The 16701-nt window shown below is 47.3% G+C and overlaps 1 protein-coding gene across 5 annotated transcripts in view; it reads right to left on the reverse strand.

Annotated features, from left to right (window-relative positions):
- The window catches only part of nectin1b (nectin cell adhesion molecule 1b), a 557504-nt gene that overhangs the window by 380819 nt on the left and 159984 nt on the right, over nt 1–16701 (reverse strand). For all 5 annotated transcript variants that reach the window (XM_087976317.1, XM_087976315.1, XM_087976313.1 and 2 more), the window contains exon 5: nt 5000–5151. In XM_087976317.1, the coding sequence (XP_087832443.1) occupies nt 5000–5151 (152 nt within the window). The remainder of the gene's footprint in view (nt 1–4999; nt 5152–16701) is intronic.

Consider the following 16701-nt stretch of genomic DNA (forward strand, 5'->3'; position numbering starts at 1 on the left):
AAGGGGGCAGATGAACATTGCAGATTTGAGAAAACTCAAAGCCAATTCAGTGGGTGGCACGGTGGCACAGTGGTTAGCACTGCTGCCTCACAGCGCCAGAGACCCGGGTTCAATTCCCACCTCAGGCAACTGTCTGTATAGAGTTTGCACATTCTCCTAGTGTCTGCGTGAGTTTCCTCCGGGTGCTCCGGTTTCCTCCCACAGTCCAAAAATGTGCAGGTTAGGCGAATTGGCCATGCTAAATTGCCCGTAGTGTTAGGTGAAGGGGTAAATATAGAGAAATGGGTCTGGGTGTGTTGCTCTTCAGAGGGTCAGTGTGGACTTGTTGGGCCGAAGGGCCTGTTTCTACACTAAGTAATCTAAAAAATGCATTTCTCTGCATTCAGAAAGGAATGTGTGGAGTGGGTGAGGAGAGAAACAAGTCAGTATCTAAATAGTCCGCAGTTATATAGCACCTTTAACATGGTAAAACATACCAAGATTCTTAACTGCAGCTTAACAAGAGACAAAACTGAGCTATGTATAACATTAGGAACGGGAATCGAAAGTTTAGTCAAAGTATCAGTTTCAAGTAGTGTCTTATGGGAGAAGACAGCAGTGGAGATTGTTCAAGATGGAATTACAGAGCTTAGGGTTCAAATTGCTTAAAGGTGAGGGCAGGTGGAAGCTGGTGAATTATGCACAGAGACCGTAATAGTGAGGAGATTTTAAGAATTTTGCAATGTTTTAATAAAGTGATTGGAGAAACACTGGTTGAGGAATTAGTGATAAGGGATCACTGATTTGAAATGGTCACAGTATGAGGACTGAAGCAGCAAAAACTGTTTTACAACAGAGGGTGCTGGAACATGGAATACCCTGCTGCATCAAATGATCAAAGCAGAGACCATGGAATATTTAATGCAAAAAAGTAAATAAATATTTAAAGCTCAAGATGACGATACAGGACTGAGAGTGTGCAGGGGAATGTGTGATCGATCTTGAATGGATGGACAGCTACGGGGAAGGAACAGTTGGCACAGAAACCTAAGGTCGAATAACATCCAGCTCTGTAAGCCCTAATGATTTTATGAAAGATGATGAAAAAGAGAAAGTGTGTAAAAGCAGTTGAGAAAATAAAACATGGAAGAAAATGGCAGAAACAAAAGACTAGTCTATTGAGGAAATCTGAAATAAAAACACAGTCAGTCAGAGTCATACAGCACAGAAACAGAGGTTATGGTCCAACTCACCCACACCAACCAGACATCCCAATCTGACCTAGTCCCATTTGCCAGCATTTGGCCCATACCCCTCTAAACCCTTCCCATCCATATACCCAGCCCATACCCTCTAAACCCATCCCATCCATATACCCAGCCCATACCCCTCTAAACCCTTCCCATCCATATACCCAGCCCATACCCCTCTAAACCCTGTCCCATCCATATACCCAGCCCATACCCTCTAAACCCTTCCCATCTATATACCCATCCAGATCCTTTTTTCAGCCTGACAAACCACAGTAAAAAGTCAGTAAGCCTGGTTAGATGACACCTCAGTTGCTCATCATGTCTTCTTGATAATTCATATCAATAGGAAGAAATCTTACACGTTTTCTTTGGCTAAGTCATTTAAAGTTCATTGTCCACCCAGACTAAGATTGCCAGTCTGGAGCTGCCCTGACATTTGTCCCCCATGGCAGACATCCTGCTGGGTGGGTGTAGTGACTGTAACAAGGGCAGCCAGGTGCATCTCATAGAATAGGGGTGAGATTAACAGCCCCAATCACGAAAATGATGACGGCTGCAGATGCTGGAGGTCAAAGTCGAGAAGTGTGTTGCTGGAAAAGCGCAGCAGGTCAGGCAGCATCTGAGGAGCAGAAGACTCAACATTTCGGGCATAAGCCCTTCTGGGTTCCCAACATTCCTTATGAAGGGCTTACGTCCGAAATGTCGATTCTCCTGCTCCTCGGGTGCTGCCTGACCTGCTGTGCTTTTCCAGCACCACTCTCCGACTCCAATCAGGAAGCCCTGGCTGCAGCGATAATGTCCCTGCTCCTGGACCAAGAGACCGAGGTTCAAGTCCCACCTGCTCCAGAGGTGTGTAATAACATCTTTGAACGGGTTGGTTAGAAAAATTGGTTAATAAAAAAAGGTTTAAGAGGAATTTCAACATTTTTTAAAAATCAGGAGTGTCGGAGCTTCTGTTCACTCTGAGAGGTGGCTGAGGGAGCTGGGTCAGTGTCAGGGATGCTCCACGTGTAAACAAAGAGACTTGGTGATGGATACCGGCCTCTGTGGAGTTATTTCAGTGGGTAAGGACCAGGAACTCCAGCGGGACGAGATCATGCAGAGGAGGTTTACTCTTCCTCAGAACCAGCTGTGTAGGCCATGATGACCAGCCTGGTCCGAGGAGGTCCCCAGGTCCCAGACATCTGGAGGAGTGCCCAGCAGCATAGGACAAAGGTCAATATTCTTTTCCACTCAACCAACATCTCTCTGATACCTTGCACTTACACTTACTCTCTCTCTCTCTCTCTCTGCTGGTGTACTCACCTCTCACTAAGTCTCTTTCCCCCACAGCATCCATGCCGTACTCACTCGCTGGGGACACCTCACCACCTTCATCTACAGGGTGCCACCCACTTTCAACTCCCGTTATCCCTGCCTCTCTCTCTCATTCCTAAAGGAAAACAGCCCACAAAACAGAACCAAATACTTATCAAGTTCGGACTCAAATGGGAACCAGGAATTGACTCTTGTAGCTTATCTTTTGGATGACAACCCATCCTTCCAACCCCCCCACCCCCAAACACAAAAAATGCACAAGAGGTCAGATTGAGTAGCAAAGCTAATCACATTCGCCAATGTCCGAGGTGCAGTAGCATCATGAACTGTCCAAAGAAACGGAAGACATAATTTATTCAGGTTTTTGAACCTCTGAGAAGATTCATTTTAAGGACGGACCCATTAAATGGAAGGAACTGACATTGCCTGCAGTTCGAGATTGTGTGTTGAATAACTTCAGTTGTTTGGTTTGTGGGCGACGCGAGAGGAAAAAAAAAACTTGTCAAAACACATTCTGATGCCATTTCCTAATTCCCGAGTTTCCAAGTCACGTCTCTCTCCCTTTGCCAACTGGTTGTACCTTGAGGACAAGCTGTGAGGGAGCCAAAAATGGACTAAAGATTACCCCTGTATAAATTAGAAGTTTAAAAAAAAAACAAGATTTTATACGATTCATTCTAAACTACAGCATTTGAAACATGAGCGGTCTTAAAAATGCCAATACTGCAGTCCCTACATCCCCTTATAGCAATTGCTAAAAATGTCTAGAGCACTGCAGCCAAGGACACAGACATCAAAAGAAATATTGCATCTGAAAGCAGACCATCCTGTCACATCTGCACAAACTTCTCAGTCTGACTGCAGGGTTTTTACTTGAAGGCAGACATCATTAATTTGCACTCCCAACTGAGACAGACGCCTTCCAGCACACCATGCAATAACTTAGACCAATACTAACAAGACCCAGCAAGGCACCCATTTCCCAACACAGTATCATGTCATGCAACAACCATCTACCGCCCATCAGTTCACAAACTTTCACAGAATCTTCTGTGCAGGTTTAATACCAATAGACTAGAGAGAAGGATTACAGCATTTTCTGTTTGAGCAGCTAACCCATACATTTGACAGAGGGATACCGTGGTGTTTAAATTGTGCTGTATAAATTAGTGTTCCCTTTTCAAGTCTGTCCCTTATGGGCTAGTCCTGATAAGTGTGACACAAAGCATTGAGCTCAGGCCTCCTTGTAGCAAGGATTAACTAGTAACCCATGTACAAATGGTTAAAATGAAGAGAGGGATGGAAGTGAAATAGTAATTGCATCCAGTTGTGCACAGGAATAACAGAGCCCCAAGCATTCACAGGGAGTAACCTTTATCTTGTTGAATAATTGTTCTGCAATAATTATATACAGATGCGGCAACTACCACTCAAATTCATTACTTGCTGATATTATAAGCATCCTCTTATATTGTATAATATAAACTTAAAATATAATTTTTGTCGAGGTTTGAAGAGCTGATAATGACTGAAATGAAGTTGAAACAAGTAGCTGTTGCAATAGTTGGTGATGTGCATAATTAAAAACTTGGGTGGATCCACTAAACATTTGAAACAAAAATCATTTAATATCCCCTGCAGCCCCACTATCTTGGTGTCATGTTTAACATTTCATAGCCCCTCAGTAATGAACAATGTCAGTTCCTGAAGACCTCAGGACCACATTCTGAAATTATGACAGGCCACCTCACACCATCCCTTTGATACAATTCTGATCCATCAAACCTGACTGATCCATTTCCTCCGTAGACAGATGGTACAGAATAGATCTCTTGCTCTTGCCCTCTCTCAGCCTTGCCCTTTTCACAAACAATGAAGTGCCCACTTCCTTAGTAACCCTGACAGACTGGCTAGTGTCTGGATATTCTTCTTCTCAATTCGGAATTTACACCTTTTCCGTTGACCACTGCGCGCAATTGTGTGCTTTACTCTTACTTCGAATTCTTGATCTAATCAAAGATGGAGAGGAATGGTCACGTTATCTCATTCGTCATTCAGCGTGGTAACTAACTCAGAATGAAGAATATGCCCCTGACTCCCCATCCCTACTGCACTGTTCTGCAAGAGTTGAGATGTTTCTTATCTGTACAAGGCAGAGATCTCAAAGTTTCACATCATCTGATTCTAACAGTCGCTCCTCTTGCATCTACTCATAAATGATGAGAGGATGACATTTGAGTCTGGCAGCTGGATTTGTAAAACTAAATGAAGGTGAGAATAGCTCCATGACAGATGAGAGATGAGAACAGTAAAGTGCTTAGATTCAGCAAGAAAGTATTTAGAACACCGCGCCGCACACCAATCATGCGATTATGAGTTGCTGCAAAGATAGCAGGTTCAAGATTAGCAAGCTTTGGTTAATAAAGATTTTTCCACAGGCCCCATCCTACCTGTAATGTTGACCTCAACCAGACCCGACCGGGTACCAATTGCGTTTGTAGCTTCACAGACATATGTCCCAGCGAGGTCATAGGTCACAGTCCTTTTGAAGAATAGAGTCGCATTCTGTGGCTCCACATTTACAGGCAACGAGCCATTTAACCTGTAACAACAAACACACCGCAATCTCAACAAAGACCAATGCCATCAGAACATTTGAAAGGGTTTTTTCATCTGAGACATCAGAAACTAAATTCAGTGCGGATGGAACAGGTTAATCTCTCCTCCCTCTGAAAGTGACACAAAGGAATGGATTGATTTGAGTGATCCTCCATATGTGACATGTGGGTGTGAGCCTGGAGAAAGGTAGCACATTCCTCATTTCAGGCTTGAACTTAGCTCATTCTGCTACAACACAAGTTTTGTTAACACAAATTCGCTGTAACACATTTGACAAATTGGGGACACGGTTTCTAATGCATGTGTTGACTGTTACGTGATTACATCGCTAACACTTTAAGTGCTGTTTCTAAAGCATGACTTTTCTATAAGGTGGGGTTGCACAAGAATGCAACAATGGCGTTATCGAAGAACTCGCAACAGTCAAAAAAAAACTACTGCCAGTGTGTGAGTGGGCCAGGATACAATGCATTACATTGGCACCATCACCAGGGACAGAGAGATACTAGTCACTGTCAGATAGCCAGTGAAACAGTAGCACGGTCACACATTCCCATGGAGATTCCCCGGCAGCAGCACTGTTAGACTGCTAGGGAGATACTACACCAAAGAAATACCATCAGACAACCAGAGAGATACAAGGCCAGTCACTTTCCATTTTATAATACACTTTTATTGCTTATGTCACTGAATTGCCTTTTATAGCCTTTATTAAAGATTTTCTTCGAAGAACTACCGTCTCCCAAGACCTATAGTCAATGCATTTACTTAGTGCTGTGACATTGAGCTGAGCTTGAATTTTGCAGTGTGAACACAGACAGTTTAATTCACTGCACCTACAGAAATACTGTAGGACCATAAGACACAGGAGCAGAAATTAGACTATTCAGTCCATTGAGTCTGTTCCACCATTCAATCATGGCTGTTGGAGTTTTCAAACCCATTGCCCCACTTTCTCCCTATAAACTTTGATCCTCTTGTCAACCAAGAACCTACCCATCTCGGTTTTAAATGTGCTCAATGACCTGGCCTCCAAGCTTTCTTGAATTCCATAGATTCCCCACTCTCTGGCTGAAGAAGATTTTCCTTATCTCCGTTCTAAAGGGTCTTCTCTTTACTCTAAGGCTGTGCCCTCAGGTCCAGCCTCTCCTACCAATGGGAACATCTTCCCAATGCCCACTCTGTGCACGCTTTTCAGTATTCTGTAACTTTCAATTAGATCCCCCTCATCCTTCTAATCTCTGAGTATAGTCCCAAAGCCCTCAAATGCTCCTCATAGGTTAAACATTTTATTCCCGGGATCATTCTCGTGAACCTCCTCTGGACCTGCTCGAAGGTCAGTACATCCTTCCAGAGATATGGGGCCCAAAATTTCTCACAATACTCCAAATGTGGTCCTTATGGAATCTCAGAAATACATCCCTGCTTTTACAGATTCCTGCTTTTGCCCGAAACATCGATTTTCCTGTTCCTGGTATGCTGCCTGACCTGTTGCACTTTTCCAGCACCACTCTAAAAAATCTAGACTCTGGATTCCAGCATCTGCAGTCCTCACTTTTGCCTCCCTGCTTTTACATTCTAGTCCTCTCGAGATGAATAACAACATTGTATTTGCCTTCCTAAATACTGACTCAATCTGCAAGTTTACCTGAAAGGAAACCTTGACGAGGACTCCCAAGTCCCTTTGCACCTCAGATTTCTGAATTTTCTCCCCATTTAGAAAATAGTTTTTCCTACCAGAGTGCATGACCTCACACATTGTATTCCATCTGCCAACTCTTTGCCCAGTCTCCTAACGTGCACCTTCCCCACCTCCTCAATTCTACCTGCCCCTCAGCCTATCTTTGTACCATCTGCAAACTCAGCCAGAATGCCCTCAGTTCCTTCATCCAGATCATTAATGTATCAAGTGAAAAGTTGTGTTGCCAACACTGAGCCTTGAGGAACACCCCTTGTCACCGGCTGCTATCCTGAGAAGGGCCCTTTTATCCCCACTCTCTGCTTCCTGCCAGACAGGCAACCTTCTACCTGTTTCTTTTGGCTCTCTGTACCCAATTGATTTTCTAGATTATTTAATAAAAACGTCAAAGACAAATTTCAAATAAAGTTCATACGGATAGTTCTTTTTTTAAGAAAAGCATGTGCAAATTTAAGAAAGGGTAAACATGTTGTTTGCATATTGTCGCATTTGCTTTTTGTCAATATCTTTAGAAAGCATGAAGTACTGAGAGCTCTTTAAAAAGTTAGAACTTTGAAGGCAGTGGAGTTGCCTAATAAAAGCAAAATATTGTAGATGCTGAAAATCTGAAACAAACACAGACAATGCTGGAGAAACTCAGCAGGTCTGTGGAGAGAGAAACAGAGTTAACATTTCGAGCCCAGTGACCCTTCTTCAGAAACTTAATACTTCTTCAATATGTTAACTGTTGCTCTCCACAGATGCTGCCAGACCTGCTGAGCTTCTCCAGTATTTTCAGTGCTTGTTTTTAGCTGTTACCTAATGTTTGATGGGACCTTTGAGACGTGATGCCGAGAGATCTCAATTTCTAACAGCTGTATACAGAGAGGGATAGAGGGCAGATTGCAGATGGAGTTGAAAATTGACCTGAATTAAGTCTCTTCCTGGAGTTTGTTCTCAGTGTTAAATGCCAATCTGGGGACTTGACCCAAGTGGGGAACCGGGGGAGTGGGGAGGGTGGTCTTGCATTAATGGCCAGCGTTATTTCTCTCAATCCGTTTTTGAAAAATAAGGGCTTGCATTTGTCTCCACGTATTCCCTTCAACTCTAAACTTACTTTCAACCCATTGTTTTGTCCACCATAAACACTTGTTACCTCCACCTCCTCAGGAAAACAGACTGCTGGTGCACTGTTTCTCCCAGAAATGGATGTGAAAGATGTGAATGAACACTGCACTTCAGACAGGAACCAGGACTCAATAACAGATACAGTCAGAGAGATGGACAGCATGGAAACAGACCCTTCGGTCCAACTCGTCCATGCCAACCAGATATCCCAAATTAATCAAGTTCTATTTTCCAGCATTTGTCCCATATCCCACCAAACTCTTCCTATTCATATACCCACCCAGATGACTTTTAAATGCTGTTATTGTACCAGCCTCCACCACTTCCTCTGGAAGCTCATTCCTTACACACACCACCCTCTGTGTGAAAAACATGCTCCTCAGGTCCCTTTTTACCTTTTCCCCCCTCACTTTAAACCTATGCCCTCTAGTTTTGGACTCACCTACCCTGGGGAAAAAGACCTTCTCTAAACATCCTATCCATGCCCCTCATTCAAGTTTGTTAAACTCTATAAGGTCACCTCTCAGCCTCTGACGCTCCAGGGAAAAACACCTCTGCCTATTCAGCCTTTCCCTATAGCTCAATGCATCCAGACCCAGCAACATCTTTGGAGGGTTTGAGCTTCAGACAGCAGAAACATTGTCTATGTAAGGCTGCTGCATCCCGAATGATTGGACAATAATGCCTGCCGTTTAACTGAGTTGGTGCTGGTTTCAGACTGAAATTCTCTTCTGTGACCCAGATTAGGAAACATCAAAGGGAAAAATCAGACCAGAATCTAATCCTGCCCCAGCCAGTGTCTGCATGAACAAGGAAAAGAGTAGATTACTTCGGGCCTACTCTGGCGTTCAGCAAGATCGTGGCTGATCTGATTTTATTGTCAGCCCCTGATCATCACGAATCTGCCTCTCTCTTAAGATATTACAAGATTCTGAATCCACTACCTTGAGGAAGGGAATTCCAAAGACTCACAGCCAACCCTCAGACAAAAATGAATGTTTCCACATCTCAGTCGTAAATGAGTGTTCCCTTATTTTTAAACTCTGACCCTAGTTCTGGATTTTCCCACAAGAGGGAACATCCTTTCAAAATCCAAATGGGTCAATTCCCCTCAGGATCTTTTTCTGTTTCAATTTAGTCACTTCAGATGCTCCTAAACTCGAGAGGATAGGAGCTCAGCCTGTTTAGCCTTCTTCATAAGGCAACCAGTCCACTGCACCCTTTTCTTTTAGAGAAACTGGAAGATTGGAAACAAGAATGCTGTGACTAGTTTTCTATGGCCCTCGCCTATGGTGATCACCCCGGCATTTAAACATAAAAAGTTGTTCACTGGGCATCACTGGCTAGGCCACCATTATTGTCCATCCCTAACTATCATTCGGGAAGGTAGTGGTGGTGCAATTTCTTGAACCACTGCAATCCTTGGAGGGTAGGCAACTCAGTGGTCTCAGGAAGAGAGGACCCCGCAATACAGAAGGAATTGAAGTGTGAGTCCAAGTCAGGATGGACTGTGGTTCGGAGGGGAACATGCAAGTGGTGATATTCCCATGTATCAGCTGCCCTTGTGCTGTCAGAGGGTAGGTGTGTCGAAGATGCTGTCAGAGGAGCCTAGGTGAGTAGCTGCAGTACATCTTGTAGATGGTACACCTTGCTGCTACTGTGCATTGATGTTGAGGGGAGGGAATGTTGGAAGTGGCGGATGTGGTGTCAATCAAGCAGCAGCTTTGTCCTGGACAGTGCCAAGCGTTTTGAATGTTGTTCAGTTGGGTCCACCCAGACAAGTAGGAGGGATTCCCTCACATGCTTGACCCTGTTTCTTGTCAATGGCGGGGAGGCTTTAAGGAGTCTGGAAGGGAGTTTCTCCCTGCAGAATTCCTAGCCTTTTACTCACTCCTGTAGCCACTGCATCTATATGGTTGGTCCAGTTCAGTTTCTGGTCAATGGTTACATTCTTTGTTGGAGATGGTTATTGCCTGGCATTTTTGAGGCCTGAATGCAACTTGCCACTTCTCAGTCCAATCCCAGATCTTGCTGGATTTAGATATGGACTTCTTCAGTATCTGAGAATTCACAAATGGTACTGAACACTGTGCAATCACCAGCAAACATCCCCACCCCTGTCTTACAATGGAGTGAAGGTCACTGATGAAGTAGCTGAAGATGGCTGAGCTGAGGATACTACCCTGAAGAATTTCTCCATTGAAGACCTGCAATAGAGATGAATGAAATCCAACTACAACCGTCTTCCTTTATACAAAGTATGGTTCCATGTACAGGAGAGAACTCCCCCCTTCCCAAACTCCCCCCTTCCCAAACTCCCCCCTTCCCAAACTCCCCATTTCCATTGACTCTTTAGGCTAGGGGTCCTTGATACCACATTTAATTAAATGCTAGTTACAGTCAAGAGCAGTCATTCGCAGCTCACCTCTAGAGTTCAATTCTTTTGCCAATGTTTGGACCAAGGCTGTAATGTAGTCATGAGCTAAGTGGCCCTGTCAGAACTCAAACTCAGATTAGATTAGATTCCCTACAATGTGGAAACAGGCCATTTGGCCCAACAAGTCCTCACCGACCCTCCGAACAGTAACCCACCCAGGCCTATTCCCTTACATTTCCCTCTGACTAATGCACCTAACACTACGGGCAATTTAGCACGGCCAATTCACCTGACCTGCATATCAATGGATCATGGAGGGAACCGGAGCACCCGGAGGAAACCCAAGCAGACACGGGGAGAATCCGCAAAGACAGTTCCCTCCGTGACTACCTGGTCAGGTCCACGCCCCCCTACAACCCACCCTCCCATCCTGGCACTTTCCCCTGCCACCGCAGGAACTGTAAAACCTGCGCCCACACCTCCTCCTTCACCTCTATCCAAGGCCCTAAAAGAGCCTTCCACATCCATCAAAGTTTTACTTGCACATCCACTAATATCATTTACTGTATCCGTTGCTCCCGATGTGGTCTCCTCTACATTGGGGAGACTGGGCGCCTCCTAGCAGAGCGCTTTAGGAAACATATCCGGGACACCCGCACCAATCAACCAAACCGCCCCGTGGCCCAACATTTCAACTCCCCACTCCCACTCTGCCGAGGTCCTGGGCCTCCTTCACCGCCGCTCCCTCACCACCAGACGCCTGGAGGAAGAACGCCTCATCTTCCGCCTCGGAACACTTCAACCCCAGGGCATCAATGTGGACTTCAACAGTTTCCTCATTTCCCCTTCCCCCACCTCACCCTAGTTCCAAACTTCCAGCTCAGCACCGTCCCCATGACTTGTCCGGACTTGTCCGACCTACCTATCTCCTTTTCCACCTATCCACTCCACCCTCTCCTCCCTGACCTATCACCTTCATCCCCTCCCCCACTCACCCATTGTACTCTATGCTACTCTCTCCCTACCCCCACCCTCCTCTAGCTTATCTCTCCACGCTTCAGGCTCTCTGCCTTTATTCCTGATGAAGGGCTTTTGCCCGAAAAGTCGATTTTACTGTTCCTCGGATGCTGCCTGAACTGCTGTGCTCTTCCAGCACCACTAATCCAGAATCTGGTTTCCAGCATCTGCAGTCATTGTTTTTACCTCATTGATTTTAACCCTACTGCGAATCCTCTTACAAGGATGCCTGCCTTGAAGAAATTTTCCTCCTCTCTCTACAAGAATCTCAGGGAGTCCCTCTCCCACTGCAACTCTCAGGTCATTTCCTCTGCCCTGAAGCTCTTCAACCATGTCCTGAAACAAACTCGCTATCACAGCCACATTTGATTCTTCTGTGCCTGCCTCTGTAACCAACTCATCCCACACGGACTCCGGACCACCTTTAAACCAGCAGAGTTCGGACCCGAACAGGACAAACAGTACAGACTACAGATTCAAAAACACCAGCAACGGTTCTCCTTCAAGATCCTCCGCTCCACGCTTGCAGCAATGCGCCGGTACCTAACCTCTCTACAGTCAGCCCTGCCTCAGCTGAGGGCCACACTCTCTCAGAATTGCAAAGGACCCACTCTGTACTACATCCTCAGGAGAATTCATACTCTCAACAAACAGTATTTCAACTCCATCTCAAACATCAAAAACTGTAAGTACAACAAACTTTTATCTACCCACCTCCATAACCAGCGCTCCTCAAACATTCCAGAATATTCCCCCGGCCTCTGGAACTGCTTGGACGCCATTAGCCGTGCGGCTGATGCAGCTGCCACCCCCACGCAGATTGATGATGTCACTTCCTCCCCCATCATGGCCACTCCCACAACCACTTCCATCCCTCACAATTCCTCATGCATCACACGTCACTTCCGGCCCTCACATCATCACTGATGTCACACGCTCAGTGACTTCCGCCACCCCTACTGCTGTATCTGCCACCACTTCCGCCCCCACCAGCGCCACTCACCTGCATTCTGCTGACACGCCCCCCACAGACCCCACTGTCACTATCCCCACCCCCCAGAACCCCGAGGGGAACACTACCCCTGCTCATGACTCTACCCCCATTCCCCCCACCATCACACCCACTCCAGGTACTGGCTCCGACCCCACTCCCAGCTCCACACCCACACCAGCTCCCAGCCCTGCCGAGTTTTTATCATCCCTCCAGATCTTCCCCTCACTGAGGACGAACGTTCAGTCCTCAGCAAAGGACTCACCTTCATCCCCCTCCGTCCACGCATCAATGAATTTAATACACGCTGTGATGTCAAACACTTCTTCCGTCGCCTCCACCTCCACCTCCGAGCTTACTTTCACAATCAGGACTCCCGCCCACCTTCCGAGGACCCCTTCGCCCACCTCCAACACACTGCATCCACCTGGACACCCTGCGCTGGCCTATTACCTGCCCTCGACCTCTTCATTTCTAACTGCCGCCGGGACATTAACCACCTCAACCTGTCCACCCCCCTCCCCCACTCCAACCTCTCACCCTCACAATGTGCAGCCCTCCAATCCCTCTGCTCCAATCCCAACCTCACCATCAAGCCAGCAGATAACGGGGGCGCAGTGGTAGTCTGGCGCACTGATCTCTACACCGCTGAAGCCAAACGCCAATTCGAGGAGACCTCCTCCTACCGCCCCCTCGACCATGACCCCACAACCCATCACCAAACCATCATGTCCCAGACCATACAGAACCTCATCACCTCAGGAGATCTCCCACCCACAGCTTCCAACCTCATAGTCCGGGAACTACGCACTGCCCGGTTCTACCTCCTTCCCAAGATCCACAAGCCTGACCACCCTGGCCGACCCATTGTCTTAGCCTGCTCCTGCCCCACTGAACTCATCTCTGCCTACCTCGACACTGTCCTATTCCCCCCTAGTCCAGGAACTCCCCACATACGTTCGATACACCACCCACACCCTCCACCTCCTCCAAGACTTCCGTTTCCACGGCCCTCAATGCCTCATCTTCACCATGGATATCCAATTCCTCTACACCTCCATCTGCCATGACCAGGGCCTCCAAGCCCTCCGTTTTTTCCTCTCCAGACGTCCCCAACAGTACCCTTCCACTGACACTCTCATTATTAAGGTCCTCACCCTTAATAATTTCTCCTTCGAATCCTCCCACTTCCTCCAGACCAAAGGGGTAGCCATGGGCACACGTATGGGCCCCAGCTGTGCCTGTCTCTTTGTTGGCTACGTAGAACAGTTGATCTTCCGTAATTACACCGGCACCACTCCCCACCTCTTCCTCCGCTACATTGATGACTGCATTGGCGCCACCTCGTGCTCCCGCGAGGAGGTTGAGCAATTCATCAACTTCACCAACACATTCCACCCTGACCTTAAATTTACCTGGACCATCTCTGACACCTCCCTCCCCTTCCTGGACCTCTCCATCTCCATTAATGACGACTGACTTGACACTGACATTTTTTACAAACCCACCGGCTCCCACAGCTACCTGGATTACACCTCTTCCCACCCTACCTCTTGCAAAAATGCCATCCCGTATTCCCAATTCCTCTGCCTCCGCCGTATCTGCTCCTAGGAGGACCAGTTCCACCACAGAACACACCAGATGGCCTTCTTCTTTAGAGACCGCAATTTCCCTTCCCATGTGGTTAAAGATGCCCTCCAACGCATCTCGTCCACATCCCGCACCTCCGCCCTCAGACCCCACTCCTCCAACCGTAACAAGGACAGAACGCCCCTGGTGCTCACTTTCCACCCTACCAACCTTCACATAAACCAAATCATCCGCCGACATTTCCGCCACCTCCAAACAGACCCCACCACCAGGCATATATTTCCCTCCCCACCCCTTTCCGCCTTCCGCAAAGACTGTTCCCTCTGGGATTACCTGGTCAGGTCCACGCCCCCCTACAACCCACCCTCCCATCCTGGCACCTTCCCCTGCCACCGCAGGAATTGCAAAACCTGCGCCCACACCTCCTCCCTCACCTCCTAAAGGAGCCTTCCACATCCATCAAAGTTGTACCTGCACATCCACTAATATCATTTACTGTATCCGTTGCTCCCGATGCGGTCTCCTCCACATTGGGGAGACTGGACGCCTCCTAGCAGAGCGCTTTAGGGAACATCTCCGGGTCACCCGCACCAAATCAACCACACCACCCCGTGGCCCAACATTTCAACTCCCCACTCCCACTCTGCTGAGGACATGGAGGTCCTGGGCCTCCTTCACCGCCGGTCCCTCACCACTAGACACCTAGAGGAAGAACGCCTCATCTTCCGCCTCGGAACACTTCAACCCCAGGGCATCAATGTGGACTTCAACAGTTTCCTCATTTCCCCTTCCCTCACCTTACCCTAGTTCCAAATTTCCAGCTCCACACTGTCCCCATGACTTGTCCGGACTTGTCCGACCTGCCTATCTCCTTTTCCACCTATCCACTTCACCCTCTCCTCCCTGACCTATCACCTTCATCCCCTCCCCCACTCACCCATTGTACTCTATGCTATTTTCTCCCCACCCCCACCCTCCTCTAGCTTACCTCTCCACGCTTCAGGCTCTCTGCTTTTATTCCTGATGAAGGGCTTTTGCCCGAAACGTCGATTTTACTGCTCCCCGGATGCTGCCTGAACTGCTGTGCTCTTCCAGCACCACTGATCCAGAATCTGGTTTCCAGCATCTGCAGTGATTGTTTTACCACGGGGAGAATGTGCAAACTCCACACAGACAGATGCCCAAAGCTGGAATCGAACCCAGGTTCCTGGCAGCAGCGCTAACCACCGAGCCACTGTGCTACCAGCTATTCCTTTAAGAACAATTAATTCAGCATAAAATATATTACTGAAAACGGATCTCTCTGCCTTGTTCAGTGGTATGCAGCACCTCTAACCACTCTGTACACACTTAATCTAATATAATAAAGGTTTAGCTTCTCTGCTTCCAGTCTCCACTGAAACCAGCCTCATTTCCATTGAGGGACTGTAGCAGAGGTTCATCAGACCACCCCTGAAGTGACGGGACTGTTCTACGGAGCAGTACTGGGGAAGCTCGGTCAGGAGTTTCTCGCGATTCCTTTCTGGAGGTGATCTTGACCTCAAAATTCTTAAAAGGGCTAGACAAGGCAGAAGCAGAAAAGGTGACTTGGGGGATGGGAGGTGGGAGGGAAAGAGATGGGGTGGGGAGGAAGTGGTGGTTTAGCATCAGGGACTACATCCTCAGAATAAGGGGCCAGTCATTTAAGACTGAGAGGAGGAGGAACTTTAATCAGTGAGAGCGGATCCTTGGAATTCCCTAGCTCAGAGGGTTTAATCTCTAAGCCCATTCAGGTAAGAATTCAATAGGTTTCTAGGCACCAGTGTAGAATGGGATAGCACTGGAAAATAGTATTGAGGTAAGCACTCGGCCACGATGTAGGATGGTGATGCAGACATGAGGGGCTGAATTGTCTACTCCTGTTTCTATGTTCCATACAAAATGTGCAATGGCAGTGTCTCAAAAGACCTGTCTATAAAGATGTAGTGTTGCTGTTCTGATGAGAAGCCTCCCCCCTTTGTTTCTCTGCTGATTGGCAATGGCTGCAGGTATCTCTGGGCTCACAGAACTCAAGCCCTTTGCCAGTGCGGTGTTGTGCTTGGACTGTTATCGTGTGCAACCCTGCACAGACAGGCGAGTGGTAAATCAGCTCGGGGCACTGAAAAGCCGATTAATTGTCTGGGCAAATTCTGTCTCCCATCATCACAACCACAGTTAAGTCCTGTCCAATCACTCACAGTCTGACACCTGGCCTGTTGTGGAAAGAAACAGTTCTTAAAAGGTTTCTGGTGGAGTTAATTAAGGTGGAACAAACCAACGCAAACGCAAGGTCAGGTGAGATTAATGCTCAGATTTACGTCATTCTGCAGCTAAATAATATCCCATTGCCTTTCCCTAAATAGTGCACCATGAGCAACAACTAAAATGCACATAATATTTGTTTGTGCTGGATCATAAGAGTTAGAATAAGCAGAACCTCATTAGTGGGTGGCACGGTGGCACAGTGGTTAGCACTGCTGCCTCACAGCGCCAGAGACCCGGGTTCAATTCCCGCCTCAGGCGACTGTCTGTGTGGAGTTTGCACGTTCTCCCCGTGTCTGCGTGGGTTTCCTCCGGGTGCTCCAGTTTCCTCCCACAGTCCAAAGATGTGCAGGTCAGGTGAATTGGCCATGCTAAATTGCCCGTAGTGTTAGGTAAGGGGTAAATGTAGGGGTATGGGTAGGTTGCGCTTCGGCGGGTCGGTGTGGACTTGTTGGGCCGAAGGGCCTGTTTC

The sequence above is a fragment of the Chiloscyllium plagiosum genome, unplaced genomic scaffold (genome assembly GCF_037043375.1).
Source record: "Chiloscyllium plagiosum isolate Xiang-an unplaced genomic scaffold, Cpla_swu_hap1 HiC_scaffold_29, whole genome shotgun sequence".
NCBI classification, from domain to species: Eukaryota; Metazoa; Chordata; class Chondrichthyes; order Orectolobiformes; family Hemiscylliidae; genus Chiloscyllium; species Chiloscyllium plagiosum.